The sequence below is a fragment of the Glycine max genome, chromosome 7 (genome assembly GCF_000004515.6).
Source record: "Glycine max cultivar Williams 82 chromosome 7, Glycine_max_v4.0, whole genome shotgun sequence".
Classification (NCBI taxonomy): Eukaryota; Viridiplantae; Streptophyta; class Magnoliopsida; order Fabales; family Fabaceae; genus Glycine; species Glycine max.
In genome coordinates, this window is record NC_038243.2 from 17,140,752 (window position 1) to 17,162,376 (window position 21,625).

At 30.2% G+C, this 21,625-nt stretch overlaps 2 protein-coding genes across 2 annotated transcripts; both read left to right on the plus strand.

Annotated features, from left to right (window-relative positions):
• The first annotated feature begins 8,368 nt into the window (after positions 1-8,368).
• LOC102662815 (protein OCTOPUS-like) lies at positions 8,369-9,019 on the plus strand. Its single transcript, XM_006584208.1, has one exon. The coding sequence runs from the start codon at positions 8,369-8,371 to the stop codon at positions 9,017-9,019; it is 651 nt and encodes a 216-aa protein (XP_006584271.1).
• Positions 9,020-14,631: 5,612 nt separating this feature from the next.
• On the plus strand, positions 14,632-17,151 carry LOC100799446 (protein OCTOPUS). The gene has a single exon (XM_041017060.1). It carries the CDS (start codon positions 14,908-14,910, stop codon positions 16,957-16,959), a length of 2,052 nt encoding a protein of 683 aa, XP_040872994.1. The 5' UTR covers positions 14,632-14,907; the 3' UTR covers positions 16,960-17,151.
• The last annotated feature ends 4,474 nt before the right edge of the window (positions 17,152-21,625 follow it).

Sequence of the window (21,625 nt, forward strand, 5' to 3'; positions counted from 1 at the left end):
CCGATAATATATATATATACACACACCATCTTCATTTATTCAAATATGAAACTAGGAGTTTCATAAGTTTTCCTTATTTCATGCTAAATTTTGATCTTTGGAAACACATTTGAGACAAGTATTAGTTTTCCTAATTACACCAGTTAATATGAGAGGTTTTTTCTATAAAAAATAAAATGAAAGTACGCCTTTAAATTGTTAACTAGAATTAGTATAACATGAACTAATTGGTCGAAAGTGCTGTTATTGCCTGAACGGCTAAAATGCTATACTTAGGTCCAATCAATGGCTCATAGCCTAAAACCTCCATTAATTAGCTGAAGTAGGACACTTGCTACTTTAGACTAGTAATTTATCTTGCACTTATAACACACTATCCATGAGTCAATTGTTAGGCTACCCCATTATAATCTTCTACTTATTCCATGTGAATATTTTGAAGAATATCTTAATTAAATACAACTATGTATCATTAATAAAAGGATAAATAATTATTTTCATCTTTAAATATGTAAAATGATGATAAATTCATTCTTAAAAAATGAAAATTTAAATTTTAGTCTTAAAAGTAAAAAAAAAAATGTGACAAATTTATTGATCCGTTAACTTTCATGTGTTATCATTAATGAAAGAGTGTATATGATATATTCAGAGATGAATTTGTCAACACTTTATACATTCAAAGACAAAAATAACTATTTACCCAAAATATAATTTAATCTTCATCTTACTCTTCTATGTTGTTACAAACATAATATTACAATAAATATTTAAAAAATAGAAAAACAAACATAATAATAAGTGTTAACATATGAATGAATTTATAATACTTTTTTCACTTTCAGAGATTAAAATTCAAATTTTTATCTTTCAGAAATAAATTTATCAACACTTTATCCATTTAAAGATAAAAATATTATTTATACTTGATAATAAAAAGAGAGTGCATTTCATTCTCTAACATTGCATTAAAGATAACTTATGTAGGTGCTGTCACTGTGATTTAAGCCTAACGTAAGATCCAAATTCAACTTGCTATAAATGCTCAAATCATAGCTAGAGTACCTATATTTATAACATAAAGTATTGGCTACAGATAGATTTTATATAAGTTTGGGGCAAGAAATCATTCCAACATTAAGCCTGAATAAAATACGGCTGACCTTTAATTCAATGTACGTATAGGCGATTAAATTTAATTATTAAAAAAAGAGGAAGAAGAAACTAGCTATGGAAGATCAACATGAAATGATAAATAACACTAGTAACCTTTGACACCAATCGATTCCTTGCAACCTAGTTTCATAACATCATTATTAATTATAATTATGTAGTGAATGTTATGGCATTATAAAGTACTATGTTACCACGGTGATTTTATCATTGTTTTGGAACTATCAAGGTTCTGACACCCTGTTCATTTTCCAGTTTTCTAAGCAAAGCTCAAAATATTGAAACATTGAGAATTTCAGTTGTTCTTTTCAATTAGAAAATGACAAAATCTTAAAGAAGTATGGGAAAGCTCATTCTCACTGTATAAAGGCTTTGGAGGGGACAGAACCATTAGTCTGCTACCGAATCTTCAGTTTCTCACTAAAAAACAGAAAACAAGATTAATAAATTTGGCTCTCCAAATCACGAAGAGTTATCTTCCTGTAATCTTTGTTTTGCATGCTTGAATAGTACTAATCAACCACTTTCCATGTCAAATTAATAAAAAATTAGCACACCAACCTCCAATGCGCACAAATTCTCTGAAAAAATTATCATACTATACTTTACTGTAAGATACTGTTTCCTTATGCCAATATATTATTTTCCTTAAAATAATGGCATCATTATTTAAAAATTGGCAGTATAAAATTCAATATTGTGTTAATTTGCTTATATGATTAATTAGAGTTATATAAGTTAAACTTCATACCTATTATTGTCCGATCTAATAGTGATGGAAGAACAAATAGATGAAAAAAAAGTGAAATCAAATTTGCAATTTGTTAAATATTTGTGTTGTGTTTCATGTTTCCACTCTCGTTGAGCATTTTTTTAAGAATTAATTAGATAATTTTTCCCTTAAAATTATACTATACGAAAAATTTATTATGAAATAAATATACAAAATTTATTTTGAAAAGGGTTATCATTAGCATTCCGAGGAATCTACCCATTTTATATCAAGTAAATTATTTTTCTCTCACATAAAAAAGTAGGTTCATATTCTTAAAAGTAAGAGAACTCAGTTACTATCATGTTCTGTGACAGCTATTATTTGAAATTGAAAAGTTCCTGTGATATGAGAGATTATGTGCATATCATAAATGAATGATGATGAAAAAAAATTCTAAACTATATTCATAATACACATGGTCATGTACATAAGTAGTCAAACTATGAGTCTATTATTGCACACAAATATTTGGAGATGTAACGTTGGTACGTAGCTAGACTTTGATGTTTGAAATGGGAAGGAGGCAACAAAACATAAATATGCACCCCAATGAAAAAGTGAACATGTTGAAAACAATGGCTCTGTGTTCCTTAGTGGAGGATAGATGATAGAGAAGTGGTGGCAATTTTGAAAGATCAAAGTAAAGATGGGGCCACAGCCTAAAGGGAAGAATTTTTGTCCCAAAATATAATACTTATAATATCTATCCCACCTAATACTACAACACATGCATGCTCTATCCACTTTAGATATAGGAATTATCTTATTCGGATCAACCAACCAAATTAGCTATAATTAAGCATAGAAAGAAAGACAGACAAACCAAACCCCAACCTTGGGGTGTGACATGGTTTGAGAAAGACAAAAAAATATCACAGACTCGTTTTGTTTGGTGAAAATTGTTATTCTTTGTGGAAAAAGAAAGGGTATAACAAGGAAGGGGAGAGAGAGAGGACAGGTGAACACTTTACGCCTCATTCCATTCCACACGTACCAATCAATATATACTGTCTAATCTAATCAACGCACTAAATGCATACGTTGGCAATTACGTCTTTGGTCAGGCCAGTTTCCACTCTCACACATTTTTAATAAAGGATATTATTATTATTATTATAAAACATCAAATTTTTTATAGACCACCTTTAAATTAGTTTGCCAAACAATTGATGTTATCATAATAGCTTTGAAATCAGAAAGAATTTATTTTTTGTCTACTATCGTTACAACATCTTAATAATTTTAATTAATTAGAAATTATACTAGATATGATTTTAAAATATTTATTATTAAATTTTAATGAATTTATTATAATAATATTAATATAAAAAACTTTTATACTATTAATATAATTTAATTAAAGAATAAAATAAAATTTTAGTCCCTTATTAATAAATATTAAATCAAAATTCTATTTTAACCTTAATTAAATTCAATCTTATATATGTTTGGTTATTGTAAAATACATCTAATTTTTATAATTATAATGATATTTTTTTGAATTATTATTGAATTTTATTGAAATTGACATTAAAATAATAACTTATCATTACCATTGATACCAACATTACAATCATCATCATTATTGACATCATCATTATTACCATTACTCGATCATCATTACCATTATAAATGTCACTACTATTATCATTAGTGTCATAATCATTATTGTTATCACATTATTGTTAATTATTATTATCATTGTTGCTATCAACACCAACATCTCCATTTCTCCAACATTGTTTGCATCATAATCTTCAACACTATCATCACTACTACCACAACCACAAAATCATTATCACTAAGGTTGTCATCAATATTGGCATCACCATTAATGACACTAGCACCACCAACATGATTGTCATAGATGTAACACACAAATTCACTCTTAAACTAATTTTGATAGAATATAAATCTTTTAAAATAAATTTATTTTGAAACTAAAACAAAAAATTTTAAACCAAAAACTAGTTATTTTAAAATTTTATAAAAACTTATAACTAAGCACCACTCTAAACAACCTAATATTTTTAGGACAAGAAAAATACTAGTGATTATCTCTTTGACACTATATTTCTAACATTTTTTTAATTGACTAAAATTTATTAAAAATCATCAATTTTTATAAAATTTTATTTCTAAATCAAGAGAGAATCATTAAATAAAAAATTTGACCTATACCAAAATTGATGAATTTAATAAATTCCAGTAAATCATAAAGAGTGATAGAAAGTGTTGCCAAGATTTTTCTTAACACAAATATAAGCCAACAAATCTTGTCAATTTTACATTAATGAATTTCTTCCGAATCAATTTTAAGGTTTTTAACCAAATAGATTTTTTTTGGGACAGATTAACCAAATAGTTTTGGAAGAGATAAATCACACGCAAACAAAAGAAAAAAAAAGATTTTGGGTTTTTATGGGTGGAAACGATAGTACTTTAATGGAATTATTTTGGTTATAATTAAATTTTGGATTAAAAAATATAAACTAATTTTAGCAATTCTAAACTTATATTAGTATATTTTTTTTGAGAGGATTAATATTTAGTATATTTATTATATACACCATTTCACAAAATTAATAAGAATGAACTGCTTACAAAATGTATACAAAACATGCACGTACGCACTTAATACCATACCTTTTTTTCTGATGCCAAAACCTGCCCCGAAGGGTCGTTTCTCTCTCTGGCCACCTTCTTATTCAATCAATATTCATTGGTTAAATAATGTGCCACGCGTGTGAGTGTAGAAAAGGGAGGGTCACACTTGCATACACGGAGAGAGAGAGAGAGAAGAGGATATTAATGAGAACCCGTGATGCGCAACTGAAAGCAAATGGAGGGAGGTTGCATTCTGCATAGATTTAAGGTAGAACCTGAAATGAGCAAATCACTGAAGAGTGAATTGAAGAGCCAGCACACACATAGAGAGAATAAAATATTATAATAAAAAAGATAGGTAGTAGCATAGCATAGGAAATTTGTGATGGTTGAATTAGAAGTGTGTGGTGTGGACCCATCACATGTACATGTCTGTGAATGGCATGGGATCAGAGTATGGCAGGGGTGGGTAAGTTTTGGTTTGGTGGTGTTTGTAACGTAAGACAGAGCAGAAGGTTGCAGTGAGTGTGTAGACAGAAATACAGTTGCTATTGCGTGGTCGGGTTTTTCTCGTGACATAGCCGCGGACTCTCGGAAACCTCATGCCATGCTCCCTCATCGATTAATAATTTTCTTTGGGGCACTTCACAAATCCTCCAAATTAGGTCACTTTTATGGTAAAGTGAGTTTTTAAAGTTTTACTTAGATGATGAGAATTTAATGGATATATATTTTTTGTGTAATTTTTTTTATAATTAACTAATTAAAAATCAGTTTCAGTTGAATTTTAAGGTAATTAACATTAAAATCAATAAATTTGTCATGTAGATTACTAGTTTGACATGATAGTTACGTGATAAACTATTTTTGGTTAAAAATAGTTTATTGTGCGATGCTAAGATCTTGGTACAGTTTTTTTGGCGATGCAAAATCTCTAAAGAAGAGTTTGAAAATTTGAAAAAAAAAAAGATGAAAGAGGTGCGATAAGCAAAGTAAACAACCCACAATATACAAATTAGTGCCCATTGAACCATGATCTATAACAGAATCTACAACTCAAGGTAAGCAAAATCACAAACCACCAAACACATGAATTAAAATCCAATGAATCAAAACCCCCATCACCAAAACAATACCATAATTGTCTTGCATGCATCCACTCCAATAGAGTACCCTATGAATCAAAACCCTCATCACCAAACCACTACCATAATCGTCTTGCACGCACGAAATCATTGTCTTCCCTCTTCCTCTATTCGCTCTTTTCTCTAATGAACTAATTATTGTTGTCGAACCACCACCATCTCCATTAACAGAAAAGATCCTTCCTCTCCCTTGCATGGCTTCTTCTCACTCTATAGCTTCCTTCTCCTCCTCTGGTTTAGATGCTTCTATCTCCCTAGTTGTCACCTTGCTTTCTTTCTTCCATTTCCACCCTGTGTTTGCCTTTTATGCATGATGTTGCCCGTGGAGCAAAAGGTTTTATGAGAGCATGCATTTTATATGTTCATTTTCCAAGAAAATAGAAAATAGCAGTTATAATATGTTTGATTAAGATTTTGAAAATATTTTAAAAAAGAAGCCCAAATCTGAAAAAAAAATGACGTTTTCAATATTTTCTCTAAAAATGAAAACGCTGTGACATGGTTTGTAATTTGAACCACTTCCTTTCTTTCTCTTTTTTCCACCCCTTACATTTGGGAATGCGACGACGTGAAGGAAAAGAAGAGGGAAATGCTCCATGTATAACTGCTTATAGCGACGATGCCACTGTAAACAGGTGGTATCAGTGTTGTGAGAGAGAATGGGTTGGTGAATGGTGATGGCAGGTGGCAATGGTTCGCGACAAAGATGACAATGGTTCGCGACAAAGATGACGAAGTTCAGATTTTAGACTATTTTCATAAAATAAAATACAAATAGAAAATTTTGTTTCAAACCAAATGCCACCTAGCATTTGTTTGAGAAGTAAGGTTAAGGATTGGGGTTTGAAAGGGTTTAAAGATCAAGGGTTTTAAAGATCAAGGATTTGGAAAGTTGCATTCCTTACTTGTTTTATTTTTTTGGCACTCTTTTTTATTTCTCACGAATAATTTGAAATTAAATAATACATTATGAAGTACATGCATGTAAATTCACAAGTCACCTTTCGAATTTGTGTTTCATATTTTACCACCTTATTAATTCTCATGACAAACTAATAGTCCATCTAGCAAATCATGTTGATACCAACATGGTTACCACATATGATACTTGACGAGAAATACTAATAACAATGATGAGCAATAGTTGAAGAATTAAAGTCAGTCAAAAAAATTGTTGATAGACTAAATTTTTTTACCTTTATATTAAATATTTTAAAATTATATTTATGATTATTTTTAATTCGTTGTGAGTGTAACTTTTTATATTAATAATGCATAAAAAAATTAACTATTTAAATATTAAAAAAAAGTTATGATAATTTTACTATTACAATTACAATTAAATATAAATAAATTTTACTTATAACTACATGTTTTAACTCATTTCAAACACCTTTATTAAAATTGTTAATTTTTTTTAAATTTATTTTAAAGGTCATTTATTGTCGTTCATTTTGTAATAAAAAAACAATAGCCACCAATTGATATATACACAATAGGAATTAATGAGATAATAATAGTTCATATACTTAACGTTACAAACATTTAATAACACAGTATATATATATATATATATATATATATATATATATATATATATATATATATATGCCTTAGAATATCTTTTGTAATAAATGTTGATCTTCCTTTTAATAAAAAGTTACAAACAAGAAAAAAATACTAAAATATTCAGATACATCCGAAGAACAAAAGCCCCCAATGAAAAAAACTGTTAAAAAATCACTTAAAATCGAACCTTCTAGTTTCAATATGAATTTCAATAAAATGTTTAAAATTAAAATTAATTTAAACTTATATATAAATAGATTTTAATGATATATATACAGATAATTTTATTAGAAACAATTTAATTTAACTTTAAAACATTGCAAATTTTTAATTTAAATAATATTGAAATGAACTTAATCTTAGAAAAATAAGCACTGATTCTGTAAATTTTATTAGTTATTTATTTATTTTATATAAATTTAATTTTTATACATTATTAATATAAAATTTTAATTCTATCAAATCATTAGAAATTATTTTAAACACAGTTTTTAAATATTATTATAAAAACAATATTTTGAATACATAGTAATCCATAATAAATGATGCATGACTTTTTTTAGATTATTAATATATTTTACTCTAATATATTATTTTTTTATTACTATAATAAAGACAGCAATATAAAAAAGAATAAAATAATCTTTGTATCAATTAATACCCCTACAATACGTTTTTCTTTTCAATTTTATATTTTCCTCCACCCCCTTCTCTTTCAATCACTACACATTCTGAGTTTGTTGGAAGTAATTAAGCATTTCCTTTCTCTCCCTCTATCGATCACTCCTTTCTCTGTCAAACACACACAGACAAGGCCATGCCCATAATCGACTTTCATCTTTCTTTCCCGCAAAGTAATTAGCTCACATTCACACCCTCACACTTTCTTCTTCATAGCCACACTCTAAACCATAACACAACACCATGTTAAGAAAAACACTTATTTTAAGTTTTATATTTTTCTAGTATGATTATCTAAACTGTTTTTATTTAAAAAATAAATTTTATTTATTTATTTTAAAAAGAAAATTTTATTTATTGAATAATTTTTTTGATAAAAAAACTTATTTTAAAATTGTTTATTTTAATTTTAAACTTTATGGATCCTGGTCTCGAACCTCACCATCCCTCCGGTTATTGTGATCGCCACCCTGAGGAGCAATTCATCGGTTATTGCCCTGAATGTCTTTACGAAGAGCTCACAGTTCATGATGAAAACTCTTCCACCTCCACCCAAGTGGAGTCCCATGCAACTTCCTCCATCATTTCTTCCACCAAAGCTATTTTTCAACCTTTCACTGCCATGTGTGGACCCAATCGACCTTGCTCCTCCTCCTCCTTCCTCCTCATGCTTCGCCGCACAAAGTCTTTATTTGGCACCTTCAAATCGCAAAGAAAATCCAACAACTTTCCAACCCACAACACCTTATTGTCTCTCTTCAACCAAGATGATGAATACAAAATTCCCAGAGAGGAACCAGAAGTTGAAATGCTTAATCTCGCTTCATCTTCTTCTATCGTTCAAGAAGTTGAAGAAGATAGAGGAACAAGAGAAATCAAAGGAAATGAAATCATAGAGGAGGAATTAGAGGTGGAGGCAAAGGAGACACCAGAGGCAATGAAGGACACCATGGATTTGGGTTCGCAAGCGAACAAGAGTTATGGCCATGATTTGAAGGGAATATTTCAATTTGTTTCTTTGGTTTTCAAGAAAAAGCTTCAAAAAAATGGAGGCAGAAACAAAAGATGAAGAAGCATGGGTGAAACAACGTTGTTGTGGGGGTCGGGGACACTTTTTTGTGTGTGTAAATAATGCTTATATAGTCTTACTATGTTATCTTATGATTTGAAACTATAAAGCTTTGATTTTTAATATTTACTCGTGCTTTAAAGTTTAAAAATGGAACCTTGGAGCTAAGACCCCATTTTGAGACACTGGACAGTGAGGATGGACCCAAGTTGCTAGAAGCAAGTGTTAATCTTGGACATAAAATCCTAATATATCAAACAACCCTTCATCAAGAGAAAGTTTGGTTAAGAAAACTTAAGGAAAGTGCGAGTTTTGTCTAAGGCAATGGCTTGCACCAGATTTTTTGACCTTAGACAAATTTGTTAACTTAATTTTCATTATTAAAAGCCATTCTTAAATAATTAACAAGCTTACGAAAAAATTAAGTTGAAAAAAACATATCTAGACTAGTTTTGGTGCTCAATTTAAAAATCAGGTCAAGTCAAGGTAAAACGATAGTTTCAATATTTAATTAAATTAATTGATTTTATTCAAGAGAAATGTTAACGATATCCATAATCTATTTTTAAACCTCTCTATGATTGGTTGCAAACATCATTAGTACCATATTATAATTATTTTTTTATGGAAAGGGGAATTAATTACTATGTTGTTATATTGGATGTGGTTATTAAATATTTACTATATACTAAGTTGGCAATAAATGTTAAAAATATATAGCCATATCAATCATCATATGAAAACTTAAAGTTTAAGTAGTTACTAAAATAAAATAGATGTCATAATAATCTTTATATTTATAGCATATTATTGGTGCTGACATGTGTTGTTCAACAATCTCTACAAGATCAAACATAAACAAAGGTAATTTTCCTACACAATCGACTTTTCTTCTTTCTTGATTTCTATATAGTACACATCTCCATGTTATGCATGATAACATAATAATTGCAAATATATATTTTCATTAGAAAAATGAATACATAAAGTATAATTGCAAAATAAAATTTTTAATAACTAAATAGGCATAATTAATTAAGCACTTTTCCCTTTCTATTTGTGAGCTGAGTAAAAGTTGTGATAATGTGAAGCTTTGTATCCAAATTTATGTTGTAATAAAATGCATGATTAAATTCCTAGCTTATTGGCGTTATAAAAAGCCTGAAGGCTTGACACTAAAAGATTACGTGAGTTAATGCTAGAATGCTAGTGAAAACAATTAGGTGATTTTTTTTAAATTACCAAAATGGATAAATTTTAAATTTATTAATTAAGTGGGTATAGACAAATCGTTGTTTTAAAGAACTTTGTTTTTAAAAAAATGATTTTGTACAAATTTTTTAAATCTAAATTAACAACAATTCCCATTAGGGACTTTATATATATATATATATATATATATATATATATATATATATATATATATATATATATATATATATATATTTAAAAACAAAGTCGTTCTTTGAACAATAAATTTTATATAAAAAATAAAAAAGTTGAAGTCGTCTTTAAAGACACAACTTCTTATAATTTCAGTAAATAAAAAATAAAAAATACTAAAGTCAATTTTATAAACATAACATCTTCAATTTATTTTAAAAGTGATAAAAATAAAACCATATTTTAAAACATGACTTCTTTATATAAAATCGTATTTTAAAGTATAACTTGTTCATGTCCCATACTAAATTCAAAATCGATCTACATCCATTTTGGCAATTTATTAAAAAAATACTCCTACTTAGTAGAAAAAAAACCAATTAGGCAGAAAAATTTCTATTCCCAAAAGTTGAAATGGATGAGTTTGGCATTAGGGAAACTAGAGTTTTATTTTTATGGATAAAGCATGTTTCCTTTTGAAGTCGAGGGATAGTGGAGAGGAGCTTGTGTTGTGGCCTTTCACATTATGCTTTGAGGGATATCATTTTTGTCTTTTAGGGGTGGGACTTGGTTTATTAATTTGTCTAGTCTTTATGGTCTCCTACGTACTCTGTCTTGCCAAATGTAAAAAGGCAGGCCAAGCTATAGCCAATCCCCACCTCATGTCCCATTCTTCAACCCAATCAGGGGAAACCATCTTTGACAAAACACAAAACACTTGACCAAAGCTATGGAAATTTCTGCAAATAAATTTTAAATAGATAAATTAATTTTACAAGCATAAAAAATGATTTTAAATGAAATGAATTTTATATTAATTTTGAAATGATATAATTTATATTTAAACATTTTTATCATAAAAGCAAATCAGTAGTAAAACTTAAATAAATTTTTTTATCTAACTAATTAAAAAGTTATCTAAAAATTTTTTAACTCAAAATTAATTATGAAATCACAATTAGTTCCTCAACATCAAATTAAAATATGTGAAAATTGACCTATAACAACATCTGAATTATATGGCTATATAAGCCGTTGAAAAATATATAGGTAATTTTAAGTAAAATCACAATTGTTAAAATATATTATTCTAAATAACTTATGTGTTTTTCAACTGAGGTTTATTTATCATGTCTTTATGTTTAATTAAGTAGTAGTACTTGCTATGATTTTGTTGTTAGAAGCTTATCATATACTCCAATACTAGTGACAACCATCTTAATCTCGCTAGAGTTAATTTTTTGAATGGCCTAGATCATGTGATTAAAGTCTTTTGAGTAATTAAATGCATCATTCTCCGTTTCACTTTAAAACTATTTTTGGTATGGTGTGAGGTGGGGCTTGGTTTATGTACCTTTGTGTTTGGGATACTGATGGAAGCACAGTTGTTTGCTTAAGAAGCAGAACCATGTGGGAGGGTTAATTGGGAGTCGTATGGAGAAAAAGAAAGCCGAAAAACAAAAAAGGAACTTGAAACAGGAAAAAGAAAAAGAGAAAAAGGAAAGTGAAAGATAGATTAAAAATATACGAGAAAAAGAAAGAGAGGGAGAGAGAGACAAGTGTGAGAAAAATAAGAAAATAAAGACTTTTTTCTTCTTCTTTTCTCTCACTCAAAATGTAGATATGAGAAAAAGATGAAGATAATTTCCACAAGTCGACTTTCAAATTTCTTAACAACGGAAAGGTACATAAATCATGTACAAAATTACTTAAAGTAATATTCATACAAAGGACAAGTTATACAAAGGAAAATAATTGGCATTTAAAAAAAGAAGAAAAATACCTTAAATGATAAGTAAAATTAGCATTTATTACATTATATGAATAAACTTGAGCTGCAATATATAAAAACATCATTTTAAAAATTACTTCATAGGATAAAATTACTTAATGTAATTAACTTAGTGAGGATAATAGTATCATGTTTTTTATATGTCTCATAATAGTATCATATATGTTAATTAAATTTCATTGATTGAATCATAATATAAACTAAGAAAATCATCCAAAAAATCTATATATAACTTAAGTTTGACAAAATCAATATAAAAAAAAGGACCTGAATCATTCCAACCACTAAATTACAATCTAACCAGTTGGCCGGTTTAAGTAATACCTCTATGCTTGATATATAAAAAAAGAAGTTAGAACATGAATAGCTTCATCAAGTAAAATATACATACTCGTTACAAAAAAAAGTAAATATACATACATTTTTTGCTGACATAAGGGAAAAAGCCCAAGGAAACAGAAAAAAACAAACCAGAACATAGGCAAATTGCCTACAACATCAGAAGCTAAACCAGCAGCAATACAAGGAAGAGGATCATCCAAGATAACAATATGATGTCCTAACTGCAAGGCATCTTTAGCAAGTAGTAAACATACATACATTACACCAAAAAAGTATACGTACGTATATAATTGGTATAAATAGTCAATCTTAATTGGGTTTAAATTCTATTTATTGTCGATATAAAAAAAACTTAATTGTTGATTAATTAGAAATTATTGTTCATATAGTTTTTAAGAAAATTAGTGTCAACAATTTTATCATGTATAACAATTTCTAATTTATTAACAATTAACTTTTATCAAGTAAACATACATACATTACACCAACAAAGTATACGTGTACGTATATAATTTCATAATACATCGTGTGGTTATTTTAGTTTTTTTTTAAAGTAATATATAACTTATTTTGAACTTTTTAAGAAAGTTTTTATAAATGAAATTATTTTTAAATTAAAAAAATTCGAAACTTCATTTAAACATTAAAAAATGAATTTAATTTAAATACAGTAATAATGTGAAGTTTTTTTACTACCATTTAATAATAAATTATTGTAAATGATACGCTTATTGATTTTATATAATTATTTTGAAAAATATTTTAATTAGTTGTAAGTGAAAAAAATCTTTACACCATCATCACATCACATAAAAATTAAAGGATACTTATTAACATTTTTTACAATTCATTTTTATTATATTTTTCTTCTTATATATATATATATATATATTTAAATTTCTCATTATATATTATATCATATCTATAACTTTCTCTCTCTATCTTTATTTTTTTTTTCTGTCCTTAATCCCATTCTATCACAAAATAGGATGAGCATTTGCAGTTCCTCAGAATTAAAATACTTTGTTTAGGAGAAGAATTAAAATACTTAAAGAGTAACATAAAAGTAAAGCTGTGATAATTAATTTAGTTTTTAATTAAATTATATATTTTAAGTTATTTGAAACTCTTTTATAATTAACACTAATTATTTATTTAAAATGTATTTTAAATGCCATTTATTTTCTTTAATTTTTCAATAAAAACAAAACTTAACGTGGCATATTAAAAGACATTAATAACTCACAGTCAACGTGGCATACATTTAATAACACATTAACACTGGGTAAAAAGAATTACTAATATATAAGGCATACTTAAGAATATCTTAAGTAATAAATGTTGAGGTTCCTTTAATAATAGATACAGATCAGGAAAAACACTAAATATTCATATACATGGGAAGAAAAATCACCCAAGAAAATAACTGTAAATTCTCTAAAACTACGTAAAAGAAACTCTTTTAGTTTCATACATTTATTTTAGTGAAAAGTTTCTAGTCAAAATTAATTTGAACACTTTTTTCAAATTAATTTAATTAACTTTAAAATACTGCATATTTTTATTTAAATAATATTTTTTTGTCAAAAAAAAAGCATTTTAATCTAATAAATATGAAACACCGACGTGATTGTATAAATTTCACTGTTAATTTTTTTTATATATTTTTATTATATTATGAGTTTAATTTCAATATATTATTATGAATATTTTACACTCTTGATAAAATAAAAACTATTTGAAACATAGGTTTTAAACTAAGCATTATAAATAAAAATATTTTTCATTACATAATAATTCATGTCTCATAATCAACAATGTAAATCTATAAATTTAACTTAAATTTATATTATATTTTTATTTCTATAATAATGATAATAATATTTAAAACAACTACTATAAAATTAATATTTATAAGAAATAAGTAACTCACAAATACTAATAATGTATAATTTTTTTGGTAACATAATTAACATATTTGACTTAAACTAAATTATACTATTATAATAAGTTTATTCCTATAATAATGACAGTAATATAATAAGGAATAAAATAATCCTTGTATTAATTAACACCCAGCAGTATACGTTTTTCTTTTTCCATTTTATATTTCCCTCACTCCCTCTCTCTTTCTCTCACTTCACTTTCTCTGTGTCCGTTGGAACCAAACAGGTCCCTTCTCTCTCTCACTCTTTCCCTTCGCTCCTTTCTCTGTCACACACACAAAACACTACTCTCTGTGTCTCCACACTCCATTTTTTCACTCTCAGAGTCACTGACCAAGAAACCCTCTACCTTGTTGTTTTTCTTATTCTTGTTAATTTGAGTGTAACATGACCACATTCTTAACTAAAATCTTATACTTTCATTCATGAATCCCACCACCCAACCCCCACCGTCGTTGCCGCCACCGCCGTTGCCTCCGCCGCAGCTCCAGCCCCACCGCCCCTCCACCTCCTGCGACCGCCACCCTCAAGAGAACTTCACCGGCTTCTGCCCTTCATGCCTCTGCGAGCGCCTCGCCGTGCTCGATCCCAACTCCTCCTCCACCTCCTCCGCTGCCCGCAAGCCGCCAACTTCCTCCACTGCCGCCGCAGCCCTTAAGGCCATCTTCCGCCCCTCCATTGCAGCCCGCAACCGCCCTCCCCCCTCCTCCTTCCTCCCGGAGCTCCGCCGCACAAAATCCTTCTCCGCCTCCAAAAACGAAGCCCTCTCCGGCTTCTTCGAACCACAGAGAAAATCCTGCGACGTCCGCGGCCGCAGCACACTCTTCTCCCTCTTCAACCAAGAAGCCGCCGTCGCCGTCGAGGTCGAAACCCGCCACAACCTCCCTTCATCTTCCGTCGTTCAGAAACCCGTCCTCGAGTCCGAAGAAGAAGAAGAACAAGAACAAGAAAACAACAACATTGTCGTTCACAACGTGAACGACAACAACAACACTAGGGTTCCAGACTCACTACAACCACAACCAGAAGCAACCAATAATACCTTCACCGAACACAGAGTTTCGGTTTCAGAAATCGTAGAAGAGGAACCGGAGATAGTACTCGAACCCGAAGCTGACGTGGCAGCTGCAGAAGAAGACACACTGAAGGAGACGAAGGACCACATGGATCTGGATTCCTCCCAAACAAAGAAACCCTCCGGCGGCCGCGACTTGAAGGGCAGCTTCTGGTCCGCGGCTTCAGTCTTCAGCAAGAAGCTCCAGAAGTGGAGGCAGAAGCAGAAGAACAAAAAGCGCGAGCGAAACGGCGTCGTTGTGGGCTCCGGAACCCTCTTACCTGTCGAGAAACCGATCTCGCGGCAATTCCGCGAGACGCAGTCGGAGATCGCCGACTACGGCTTCGGGCGCCGCTCCTGCGACACCGATCCGCGGTTCTCGCTCGACGCTGCCCGAATGTCGTTCGATTTCGAAGAGCCGCGCGCTTCCTGGGACGGTTATTTGATGGCAAGGACGACATCATCGTTCGCGGCGGTTCCTCCGAGGATGCCTACTATGATTGAAGACGCGCCTGCGCCGGTTCAGGTTCTCAGAACCGATTCTCTTATCCCCGTGGAGGAGCCGGAATATGAGGACGCTCTCATTCTCAATCTCAATCTTAATCCTAATCCTAATCTCCCTGGTGGTTCTGCTCAGACGAAGGAGTATTATTCCGACTCTTCGCGCAGAAGGAAGAGTCTTGATCGGTCTAGTTCTATTAGGAGAACTGCTGCTGCTGTTGTTGCTGAAATGGATGAGTTGAAGGCTGTTGCAAATGCTAGTGCTAATGCTAATGCTAATGCGAGGGTTACTCCTGCTGCTTCTGCTGATTATTTGCATAATAATATTAATAATAATCCTTTGAGGGACTCCAATTTGAATTCGAATTCGAATTCAAATTTGTTGAGGGATGATGAGAAGGGGAGTTCTAAGAAGTCATCGAGCCGGTGGAGGGCGTGGAGTATATGGGGATTGATACACCGGAGGGGAAGTAAGGAGGAGGAGGGTGGAGGGAACGGGAATGGGAATGGGGTGGAGAGGTCGTATTCGGAGTCGTGGCAGGAGTATAGAGGAGGAGGAGGGGAGAAGAATGGGGATGTTAGGGGTGGTGGTTTTAATCCTAAGTTGATGAGGAGTAATAGCAGTGTGAGTTGGAGGAATGGGCAGAGTATGATAGGTGGTGGTGGTGGAGGGTTTGGGAATGTGAGTATGAGGAAGAGTGATGTGCAAGGGAATGGACTTGGACTTGGGCTTGGTGGAAGGAAGGGGAGGGATGAGTTTGTTGGGTTGGAGAGGAACCGTAGTGCCAGGTATTCCTCGCCGAACAGCATCGATAACAATGGTCTCTTGAGGCTCTACTTGGGTGGCAGGAGAAACGGGTCCGGGAAAGGAAGGTCGAACCAGGCACATTCTATCGCCAGAAACGTACTTCGATTGTATTGAAAAATTGAAGGTGTTCTATGGTTTCATGATGTTAATTAGTTAGTTAACCTATGTATTCTTGATGGTTGGTTTACTTGGTTAATTGGTTGGAGTTGGTTAAAAGAACCTGCATATCTTTTTTCTTTTTACAGTCAATAGCATGGTTCTTTCTTCAGTTACTCCTAATAATAAACAAGGATTTTAATTTTTAAACATACATGATGATATTGTTATATTTATGTTGATCATGGCATTGGTTTTGTTCATGGTGTTGTGGTGTTTTCGTTTGTTGCCTGAAAAAAGGCTTGATTGATAGATATATGGCGCCAGTGGAATTGGTGCTTTGTATGCCTTTGGACACGGCGTGTTTTTCTTTTTCTGTCTTTATGCTGCAAAAGGGTGGCTGATTGGTGGTGTTGAGAGGGTTGGGGGGCTTATAATTTGGGAGCATTTTAACTTGAATTTTTGGCATGTTATGAATTCCTGCAAAAGTGGTAGCAAGGTGGGCTCGTGCCACCTGGTTTTGCTGCTTGTCATAAGATGTAGTGAGAGTACAACACGATAGCTTTTTCTTTTCCTTGATATCAATTACTCTAACTTTATTACATGTGAGTCACTACAGACCATGGTCCCAATGAAACGTTACATTACCTTTGTGTTGTATAGATACACCTATGTCCGTTCCATGCTGGTGTAATAGGAAAATTTGAAACTTTTAATATTTCCGTTGTTAAGAATTGTACAGAGCCACTTCTTCTGTATACCCTTTTTCTGCAGTGCTGTCAACTGATATTTTAGAGATTGTTTTGTTATTGAAACTGTTCAAAGAAGTTGAAATATTTTCAATGATATACACGGTGACTAATGGTTAAGGAAGTTTATGGACACGTTAATACATCTGCATAAAAAAGAGCAGGATTAACGACAAGACTAAATAGAAATAAGAATGCAAATAGGGTTGGTCTAGGCCTTTGTTTTTTATAAAAGTAAAAATTTGCACATTCTTTGTGTTAAAGCTATTGATTGACTTAAAACGAGAGGTATATTATTGCAACTAGCACCATCATTTGAAGCTTGGTATGCCTTTCCTTGATGTAGAGATTATTTGGTATAGAGAAAGGTGCTTAGCTCTATGTTCCCTTTTCCATACGTGTTACTATTATGAGTAATTATTCATCAGCTGCCTCGAAGTTTTACTTCAATTTGTCATTGTTATAGTGGATCCCTTGTTTCTTAAAGTTTAAGTCCAGAGTTTCATATCTATGAATGGATTACATCATATAACATGAACATATATTTTTATGAAAAGGGAAAGGTTGTGAGGGAAGGGAATGGCGGTTTCAGTCTAACATATATCCAAGTGAGGCTCTTGAACTTGTAAAAGTGTAAATACTTAAAAAGAAGATTTACTATCATGGCATTCTTGGTTTGGCATTATTCGTTTGTCGACGACCAAATTAAGTCAACTTTTGCATGTATTTGGAGCGTGAGGCATAGATAAGATAAACTTAATCTTGAATTTTGAGTATAATAGACTCTAAAGTTAAACTCTTAGAAGTCAAAAGGAGTGATTCTTGTACTTCTTTTCTTGGGAAATAAAAGATAGTGTATCTGCTAAAATGTGTATTTTTCTTGTTTCATTAGTCAACAAAGAAGCGGTATAATAAAAATGATGTACTAAAAGTATTATTGTTTTTCTTATTCAAAGTGTTTATTTGAATGGATAATAATTAAATCCAAATCCAATGAATATTTATAAAAATTACTCATAATCGATAGAGGTTTTTCTACTCATTAAATAAGACTAAATCTAGACTTCAGTAATTATTTCACAAAGTATATATTTGTTATGTTTATAACTAAAATGTAGAAAAAGATATTTGTAAATTGGGTTAGATGCTAGTACCATTGAGCATATAAGTTGGTTAACAGGAATTCTTTTGACTTAGTTGAAGGTCTTGGAGTTTGAGTACTTGAAAATGCAACCGCAATAAAAATTTAGAGTAATAACTTTGTTGTTCACAGTAATGCTATTTAGCTCGATTTAGTTGAATTATATGGTATCTGAATAATGACAGTTATAGATATTAAGAAATGAGTTAGATAATGTACCTTTTAGTAATTTTTTTGTTTTACTAACTTTGCATAAATAGTTCTAGTATTAAGATAACATTTTTGTTTTACTAATTTATAAAGAAAGACATTGAAATGATATTATATTTCATTTAATCAAAACATGATGGTCTAGATCTAGATATATAAGTACCCATTCAAGATACCTGTAGGCAACTAAAATTACAGTCCGAACAATTATGAATTTGAGGTACAAATATAGTATATTAACAAGTAACAGCTTTTCAAATCCTACCTAATAGGATCTCTATCTGTTTGCAGTGCAAATTATAGCTTCGCATCATATTAAGGGCGTGTTTGGGTGCAAATTTTTCTATAAGTATTTTTAGAAGAAAAAAATAAGAATAAAATAAAATAAAATAAATTTTTTTATTAGTTAATTTGTAGATGTCATCTCATCTTTTAAAAAAAATTATATTGGTGAACTTCTAAAAATTAACTCATGGAAAATTTATTTTTGTTTATGAAAAAATTCATCTAATTTTTTTTCTTCTTATTTTATTTTTTTAGAAATGCTTCAAAAGAAACTTACTCAAACAATCCCTAAATGTTTTGATTTAACTCTCCAAATTTTAATTAACATGAAAAACTTTAACATTTTATTTTAATAATTTTATTAAAACTGAATTAACATTGCCTGTTAAAACTGTCTGCTATAATTTGTTTTAGCTGTCACATATTAATCAAGGACATTTTAAATTTAATTACACTTTAAGTAAAAGAAAAACAATAAGTTCGTACCAAATTCAATCTTAATAGTAATTCTTGTTCGTTTCATAATAGCTTGGGTAGCTTTTTCTATCTTGGGTTTATAACTTGGGAGTGCCTTACGCGGCCAAACTTTGTCTTTGTTGTTAGGACAAACTTACGAAAAAATAAATAAGGAAATAGATGGGACCAAAGCATAGGGTTTTTGTTTTGAAGTACACACAAAACAAGATTTTGATGAAAAGAAACTGTAATTGAATTCGGTAGTGTAATGCTATAATTACCCACAGTTATTTCTGTAAAAAAAATAATTATCCGCAGTTATATATGAATAACAAAATAATTTGTTCCGTTAAAAAAAAAACAAAATAATTTGATTATTTTCATAAACAATGCATTATGTGGTATAAATTTTCTTCTTATAGTACATTTCATCATTATTTAATGTTTATTTTATTATTTTAAATTAAGATTTTTTCTTTAAGTTTTAGTTTTATTTTTTAAATCTCAATTATTTAAATTTCCGATTTAGTTCCTTTATACTTTCTAAATTTATTCTTCTCCTTATCATTTAAATAAATAATATGTTTTGCTATAATTTGAAATATTTTCTTTTAATTTATATTTTTAAATTTATTTAATTTAAAAAATATCTGCTAAGAGATTACGAAAAACGAGTAACTATCATGTTTGGTTCCTAAGATTAGCAAGATATAATGTCTCTTTAAATAAACTATATTTTCTTCATAAAATATTCTTTATACATTATTTTTAGTACTTTCGCTCATTTAAATTTCATCATTAAAATATTGTGCGTATCAATGTAGTTATTTTTTAAAATAATACATGAAACAAACATTTGCCAATTAAAAATTATAAAATAAACAAAATGCTAGGCATAAGAAAGATGTGTAATGATCAATATTCAATTAACGGTACACAAAATGGACAAAAAGAATAGAAGGGAAGAATGAAGGTCGATCTGTGCTCAAAATCTGTGGAGGTGAAGTTTTTCAAGTGAAACCTAGCTAGCAAAGCTGGGTAAGAAGTCCAAAACGGAAGCACTTTGAACCCTACAAAGCTCAAATCCCATCGGGTAGAGACAGAAATTATTAGAAGCTAATGATTGTTACTCAACAAACACATATAAGATCATTATATATTATCCCAGAGGGATTATATTGAAAGAATCAATCAAATTTATCCCATTTCAATTACCAAGTCTGAGAGATTTGTGCTTTCTCCCTTTTCAATACAGTTTGTAAAGATCCATTATCACCGAGTTTGCCGCAAAAGTCAAAAAAGCAAAGGGAAAAACATCTCAGCATGTTGCTATACGGTGGAGAAGATAAGAGATAATGAAAGTAAGTGATGCAAAAAAAAAAGGAGGCTCGTAACCCAATGCTTTGTCTATAACCTGACTAGGCCTCGATTTGGATTTTGGTTATTGGAGATGTAATCATTTGTTTTAAGGTAATTCTAACCCCCAAAATGTCTTTAATGTTTTGGGGGGTAAATTGATTTTTTGGTTGTTCCATATTAATTTTAAAAAATTAACTATGACATATTCAAATAATGCTAATATCTCAAGTGGTGGAACTTATTGCTACATATGAGAGTAATGTTTTTTTTTTTGTTGGTTTTTTTATGAATTGATCAAATAATGTTTATATTCCATAATAATACAATAATCTATCCAGTAAAACTTGTTGCCGTTTTATAATATTGTATAATTTGTTTTAACAACGGCCATCTGTTTTAAAATTGAATAAAATTATTAATTACTTCTCTTTTTCTTTTTGGTAATGGAAGAGAGAAAAGGGAAATTAATTGCAATCTCATAAAG

Bases quoted from the DNA above. Each gene is read 5' to 3' on its own strand.
- LOC102662815 (XM_006584208.1), top strand. From the start codon at position 8,369: ATGGATCCTGGTCTCGAACCTCACCATCCCTCCGGTTATTGTGATCGC.
- LOC100799446 (XM_041017060.1), top strand. From the start codon at position 14,908: ATGAATCCCACCACCCAACCCCCACCGTCGTTGCCGCCACCGCCGTTG.